At 32.3% G+C, this 7,981-nt stretch overlaps 1 protein-coding gene across 1 annotated transcript in view; it reads left to right on the forward strand.

Moving 5' to 3' along the window:
* LOC106467333 (fasciclin-1-like) overlaps positions 1–7,723 on the forward strand; it is a 22,183-nt gene extending 14,460 nt beyond the window's left edge. The window contains exons 7-10 of the mRNA XM_022395493.1: positions 1,608–1,755; positions 3,284–3,455; positions 4,632–4,746; positions 5,927–7,723. Coding sequence (XP_022251201.1) covers positions 1,608–1,755; positions 3,284–3,455; positions 4,632–4,746; positions 5,927–6,123 — 632 coding nt within the window. The 3' untranslated portion in view covers positions 6,124–7,723. The remainder of the gene's footprint in view (positions 1–1,607; positions 1,756–3,283; positions 3,456–4,631; positions 4,747–5,926) is intronic.
* Positions 7,724–7,981: the final 258 nt, after the last annotated feature.

A 7,981-nucleotide genomic window follows, 5' to 3' on the forward strand; every position in this document is an offset into this window, starting at 1 on the left:
ACGTTGTACATTTGCTGTCATGTTAAACTTATATTAAAGTTTTTCTTCATTACCCATTTAAGCCGTCTCCAGCCATTATTAATCTTCTAACATAAGTTGATGTTCTTGTTGCATTATGTACTCACCTAACATAAGTTGATGTTCTTGTTGCATTATGTACTCTCTTGGCATAAATTAATGTTCATGTTAATATTAAGTTCCGATTGGAGTAAGCTATATATTTAGAACACAACTAAAAAATCAATCTGGCAATCAGTATAGCTAATTAAACGTACTTCTCTTACGTTTCTATTTATAAAGCTTAGAACACTTTGTTTCATCAGCTGAACGACAATGTTGCATTACGTACTCTACCAGCATAAATTAACGTTCATGTTGCATTACCTACTCTCCTAGTATAAGTTAAAATTAATGTTATATTATGATTAATATTCAACAAAGCCTTATTTTACATCACCATTCTATGCAGTAGATTTGAGGTTTGTTTTTGAAGTTCTAATTTTAAATTTTTATCGAGGTATCTATCTTTTTTTTTTATAGTTTCATTAAGAGTTTATGAAGAATGTCAGTAGCACTAACTAAACACAAACTGGTTTCATTTACTGTTGTATTATTGATTAAAATGCCAAACACAAAAAATTTCAAAAAACATTTATACTTTAGATTGTAGTTAGTATTATGTAAAGCAGTTTACTGTATATAGTGAATAAATATTGTCAAACTCGAGAGTGAAAATAAATTCTCCAAACATTTGATCCGATTAAATCGTTATTCGAATTTTTCCATCAGCAGGATGCTTTGTATATAGCATTAGGCTTAGTATAGATCTTGTTTTACTTAATTAATCTAATCAAAAGGAAGAATTACATGATTCAGTCTAACTTTATTCTATTTTCTAATTACGTTAAAGTGTTCGCTAAGCCTAAACCTGAGTCTACTGGTTAACAGACCGAGGCGCCCTCCAGTGACACAGCGGCATGTCTGCGGACTTACAACACTAGAATCCGGGTTTCGATACACGTGGTGGGCAGAGCACAGATAGCCCATTGTGTAGCTTTGTGCTTAATTACAAACAAACAAACAGACCGAGGCGCCCTCCAGTGGCCTGTGTTTGTGCTTAATTTTCCTTTTACTCTTTCATGGTGACATATTAACCCATTTCAAACCACGAGCGAGACGAAGAGGGATCTGCCGATCTCTGAACGTCTCTGGTTTTTCATCCAAAAACACCTCAGGAATGAACGAGACTGAGCTTAACAAATTAGGTTTCCAGAGTATATTTATTATTAATATTAACTTACGTATATGTATATATATATCCGCCAGACCATTGGAGTTGGTTATAATTCCGTTGTTGTGACTTAAAGCATAAGTGCTAGAGCCATTTTTTTTGAGTTTGTGCAACTCCTCACAAGTGATAAAATAGGATTTATGTTGAATTTACAAAATCGATCCGGCCTTTTCACTAGTCTCTGTCGTTAGTTCTATAAATATACTGGTGAATTGTGTGCTACGTTGTGTAGCGATGTTGAGATTGAAGAGGTGAATGATACATAAGTGCAATCAATAATTTTATTAAAAGTAAATGATTTATATATATTTTTCAGCCCTGACAGTAGAGGGAGGAGGTGTTAACGCAACTGCCGTTCAAGCAGACATTGGCGCCACCAACGGCATTGTCCATATAATCGATCGAGTACTAGGCATGCCCTATCAGACTCTGAACGAGAAACTGGCAACTGATCCTGATCTGAAGTAACTGTGGTTTTTTTTAGCACGATTTCTTTTAAATATTATGTTTTAAAATTCGCAAAAATGAAAAATCTACTAAGTTTCGAATTGTGTTCTGTATTATTCATGTTCCGTTTCGAGATAAAATAGAATCTTATGTCTCTGTGATGTATTTATAAAACTAAAAAATAGAAAAAGACACAAAAAGTCAAACGCTTTCGAGTTATGTCTCATTTTCTTCATTAGAAACAGAAACGAGGCAAAGAGCCTTTTAGGCGCTTGAGCTTTTTGGTCATAATTTGGAGTTTATGTTCGAATTCTACTCGAATAGTGTTTTCAGATGTGACATTTAGTGTAAAAGAGATTTTCCTTGAAAGTTATTAAGTTATTAACCTATCGCGTTGATTGGAAGTAAAATATATAATTTTAGAATAAAATATCACGTGATATACAGATAGTAAACTCAACGTTTGTTCATTCGTGTATTTTGTGGCTTATAATTTTTATGTCGATGCCACAAAACATTTAAAGTGTAAATATATTCGAAACTTTAGGTTTTTTATCTTGAAATATTATACCCTTTTGAATAATGATATTAAAGCTATATTTTTGCATTAGGTTTTAAAGCATCACATGTATTTTGAACAATGTTATTAAAGCTAGATTTTGGAATTAGGTTTTAAAGCATCACATGTATTTTGAACAATGTTATTAAAGCTATATTTTGGCATTAGATTTTAAAGTATCACATGTATTTTGAACAATGTTATTAAAGCTAGATTTTGGAATTAGGTTTTAAAGCATCACATGTATTTTGAACAATGTTATTAAAGCTATATTTTGGCATTAGATTTTAAAGCATCACATGTATTTTGAACAATGTTATTAAAGCTAGATTTTGGTATTGGGGTTTAAAGCATCACAATGTTATTAAAGCTAGATTTTGGCATTAGATTTTAAAGCATCACATGTATTTTGAACAATGTTATTAAAGCTAGATTTTGGTATTGGGCTTTAAAGCATCACGTGTATTTTACTATGTATAAGTTTTACTTTAATCTGCTTCTAGTTTTGATGATTCAGATATAAGCAAAAAAAAAAAAATAAATAAGCAAACTCCAAACCAGCTTTCAGTTGTTACTCTGTAACACCTTTTTAATTTTAATTTGACAATATATTTTCACAACAGCATCAGACATAATTTTTATGAAGACCAACGTACAATTTTTGTCAAATACAAATGAGAGTGAGACAGAACCAATGTTTTTAAGTCACAAGATTTAAAACAACCCCCTTTTTAAAATATATTACTGCAAACTATTTTTAATTCATAGAGCTACACTGAACTTTTCAATTTCATCTGCATATTATTTAAGGGCATTCAAATCTTTTAGAAGAAGAAGAAAAAATGCATAAATCAGCTTTTACTTTATCAATTTTGGATTATTACTATTTACTTGTTTTAATTCGCTTTTTCTAAACTGATTTAAAAAAAAAAAGGTGAAATTGTTTAAATAGAACGTGGAAGCTGTAATATTGTTTGCTGTTTCAGAGAAACCTACAAGCTGAGTCTGATGAATAATTGGAACGAGAAGTTAATGAATAATAGGAACAACTTCACGTTTTTTGTGCCCAGCGAGGGGGCGTGGGAGCGGTTGAAAACGGATCACTTGTCTGAACACAAGAAGATGCATATGGAAATGTACGGCAATCAAGTGAACAAGGTAAAACTAAGCCTTACAGCTGCCGCTTTTTTTTAATCATTCAGTGACATAAATAAATATTTGAATTTCATCTGATCACATCCATACGCTGGTTATCATCTTCATCTCAGCCATGTATTATAATTAAAACGAATCACTTACTTTTCTTCTAACCGGTATTATATTTATAGAGAAAAACTTTATTTATCGTATTAAAAAAAAAACCATGATTTACAAGGTGAATAGTACAATATGTGTGTGTATGTGTCAGAACGTTTGAACTACTGAATAACTTCAGCATTATGATTTTTGACATCTCTTCTTTAGTATCTTTAGACTTGTTTCCCAAAATTACATACTTACTATGTCATCGTATTTCATTCAGCCTTATTATTAAAATTACATACTTACTATGTCATCGTATTTCATTCAGCCTTATTATTAAAATTACATACTTACTATGTCATCGTATTTCATTCAGCCTTATTATTTTTTGCTTCTAATATTTCTAGTAAGAGTATGTGTAACTTTCAGTAATCTTTCATTGGGTTAAGAGTAAGTTTACAGAATTACAACCCCAAAATCCGGGGTTCGATTCCCCCGCAGTGGACAGAACGTTAATAGCTCATCGTGTAGCCTTGCACTAAAACAACACACACACACAACGTTCAGTCAGAGTTTATTTCTAACTCCGAATACAAAAACATTTAAGGTAACTATCTCTCTATATCAGATTTTGGGTTTAAGGTTAATGCAGGCCCGGCATGGCCAGGTGGTTAGGGCGCTCGACTCGCAATCTGAGGGTCGCGGGTTCGAATCCCCGTCACACCAAACATGCTCGCCCTTTCAACCGTGGGGTGACGGTCAGTCCCACTATTCGTTGGTAAAAGAGTAGCCCAAGAGTTGGCGGTGGGTGGTGATGACTAGCTGCCTTACCTCTAGTCTTAAACTGCTAAATTAGGGACGGCTAGCGCAGATAGCCCTCGTGTAGCTTTGCGCGAAATTCAAAAAACAAAAAAACAAAAGGTTAATGCATTTGGAAACTTAACTGAAAGTATTAATATAATTAATTATATTTCAGTGAAATGGCATATTTCATGATAAAACTGGTATATAATAGTGACGGTCATTCTATAATAAATTACATAATTAAAATAATTACTTCAGTCAACTTCTCTCTCCTTTTTTTTTCTTCAGATATTGGACCGCCATCTTGTGATAGGACAGGAGCTCTCATCTCAGGATCTAGAGAGACGTAACGTTGTTGAAACGGTTTACGGTGTCTTCAAGATCGAAAGAGGATATGGTTATGGTAAAAATGGCTTGTAATATATATATATAAATATATAACTTCAACACAAAAATTTAACTACTTCGAAATCATATTTATTTCAATAAATCGTGATTAATGAGTTAGACCTATAAGGAATCAACTTGTTTGGCCATGACTGTAGACCAGAAGTAAACGTTAGTCTAATCGGATTACTACTGGCCTGTATATTTATCAGTAGTAATTGTTAACTTAATCGGTTTACTATTGGCCTGTATATTTATCAGTAGTAATTGTTAACTTAATCGGTTTACTATTGGCCTGTATATTTATCAGAAGTAATTCTTAGCTTAATCGGTTTACTACTGGCCTGTATATTTAGCAGAAGTAATTGTTAACTTAATCGGTTCACTATTAGCCTGTATATTTGTCAGAAGTAATTCTTAGCTTAATCGGTTTACTACTGGCCTGTATATTTATCAGAAGTAATTGTTAGCTTAATCGGTTTACTATTGGTCTGTATATTTAGCAGAAGTAATTATTAGCTTAATCGGTTTACTATTGGCCTGTATATTATAACTTAATAGGTTTACTATTGGCCTGTATATTTATCAGAAGTAATTGTTAGCTTAATTGGTTTACTATTGGCCTATATATTTATCAGAAGTAATTGTTAGCTTAATTGGTTTACTATTAACCTGTATATTTATCTGTTACAACGAAAGTATGAATAAGTACGCCAAAACAACGATCTAAGACTATGTTCGCCCACCTGTTTCAATGATGATGAAAGACAACTTGTAATGGCACAACCAAATATCTAAATGCAGTCTTGTTATTAATCAACCAGTTGTCTTCACTTTAGGTATTGATTAAACAGTAAATCTTGCCAAACATTACTGAATAGTTGAAGCAGGGGTTTCTAACAGAAGATATGTGCATCTATGTTGTGAAGTGTTTTTTTTTCTTCAAAAAACTGTAGATTATTGATTGTTAAATACTCAGTGAAAATGTAAATAAATTATGCATTTTAAACATTGGACTGTTTTTTATACGAAGACGTACACGACAGTATTACCATTTCGTGCCTTTTTCCAACCTTAGACTTAATGTAAGTACCTCAGAAGAGGTGTGAATTAGGTGGTGTATCAGATTTTGAAACTTTATATTTCTGATTTGTTTTTCCAAAGTAATTTTTTTTTTCTCAAATTTATTTTGATAGGAGAACTCTCTGTCGAATGGGAAAATATTAGAGCTACAATTGTTCGCCCAGATGTTCAAGCAACTAACGGCATCATCCATGTCATCGACCGTATTATGATGAAACCTCGAGATCTCTCGAGGACAGGGGGCGCTGCAACCTTGTCAGTTTCTGTAGCTACAGTTTTGGTTAGCTTGGCGCTTTTGCGTGGAATGTAGGCTACTCTAATCTCGGTTCCCCCCTCTTTCCAAACAAAACGATAACGTCACTGAGATCTCATTTGACAACATTCTGGTTCTAGGATATTTGTCTGTTCTTTTCGGACGTTTGAACATTCGAGTAACTTGCTTTTAGAACTCAACATATCGTCCGAAGCCAGCCAAATAATCCCAAAACCCAATGTTAATAATTGTACGAACAGAAAGTAGCTTCCTGTGGACTTGAAAGAAAAAAATGGGATTTTAAGGATAGTTTGTTTTTTGTTGTTGTTTTTTTTTCGCAATGATGTGAGGGGTAAATTTCAATGATGTCAGCAGATTCTGCTGTGTCATAAAGATTTGATTTTGGAGTAAAATGTGCATCTTTATATTTCTTAAACAAAGAAACTGTAATTTGATGATCACCATATAATTATAATGTAATTAAACGTTATGAGGGAATTGCAAATTACCAAAACTTATTACTCAATCTTTTTTTCCATTTATAAACTTACCTCATAATATCTAAGGTTTCTATAATGTAATATCTGTAAAAGGAATATATAGAAACAAGTTTGCTCATGATGCACAGTTATATGACTCTTATTATCAGGTATATAATATTTACTTAAGGTAGCGTATATCCTTTACATAATGTTATCTAGGTTTTGGGCTTTTTATCAGAAAAAACTACAACGCCTTCGTACTATGTTTTTTGTATGTAAATATATTGAAATAGGTACAAAGACATATTCTGGCACGTGCTGTGTAACTGTGGCTAATTTACATATTATAAAAAAATAAAGAAATACAAAAGAAATGTCTTATGTTTCTGATACCTTCTATAAACATGACCGAATGCTCCCGAAAATGGGTCCAGACTTTGATGGATGTGTAGAATTAGTCTGAACTAAGGAAAACTCTGAAAATTAATTCTAGGTCAAATTATGGCACTAATAAGTAGGACATATGATTCAGTGACTCTTTAATGGTCATCCAATAAAAACAAACTTATTATCAACTTTACCTTAGTACACACTATAGATACAATAATAATATATATTTATGTCAATTGCGAAGTCTATAGCATCAATAGATCTAAAGGTATGGGTTAATAACTACCATGAGAATTTCAATTTTCAGGTTTTGAGAAAAAATGCGTTTAAAGGGGAAAAACCCTCTACTTTTCAAGGGTTTTTAGTTCAGCTAATACTGGACATTGAAAGTAATGGCTTTGAGGATTTAAAATATGCAAAATATAAATAACATAAATCATGATATTTTTTGACATTGAAAGGGTATATGCTGCCTTAAGTTTTTTTGCAAATGTGTGGTCTTCCTTTCACTTCTAAGTTTTACTCAATTCAAGTTTTTGTTCCTAATAATGTTGTGCTTTAGTACCTCTAAGTGTTTTTTGTGTGAAAATCTGTAAATTTTTATGAATTGGTCTACGTATTCGTACTGCTTACCAGTGATATTGTAGATTTCTTAAGTGTTTCGTGTTTTCAGTATGAAACGTACTCTTTTTAATGTATTAGTCAGTGTGAGTAAAATTATATTTATAATATTTTACCAACTTTCGGACTCACACGCTAAAATCCAGGTTCAATTCCCCGCGGTGGACAGAGTGCAGATAGCCAGCCCATTTCGTAGTTTTGGGCTAAAAACAAAGAAATCGACCTCAGTGTGTATCACATTTTAAGTAATTTAAATTAAGAAACCAGTACGTTTTGAGCTCGTTTTTAATTTTTGTGAACGAAAAAAAGTGAATTGAACAGTATTTTTTTTAAAAATTCTTCTTGTGGCTTTTTGAATATTATTGAAGGCAAATGTTTTTAATGTCACGTAAACAATAAAGAGATCACACATCTGAAGTACA

The sequence above is a fragment of the Limulus polyphemus genome, unplaced genomic scaffold (genome assembly GCF_000517525.1).
Source record: "Limulus polyphemus unplaced genomic scaffold, Limulus_polyphemus-2.1.2 Scaffold2571, whole genome shotgun sequence".
In the NCBI taxonomy this organism is placed as follows: Eukaryota; Metazoa; Arthropoda; class Merostomata; order Xiphosura; family Limulidae; genus Limulus; species Limulus polyphemus.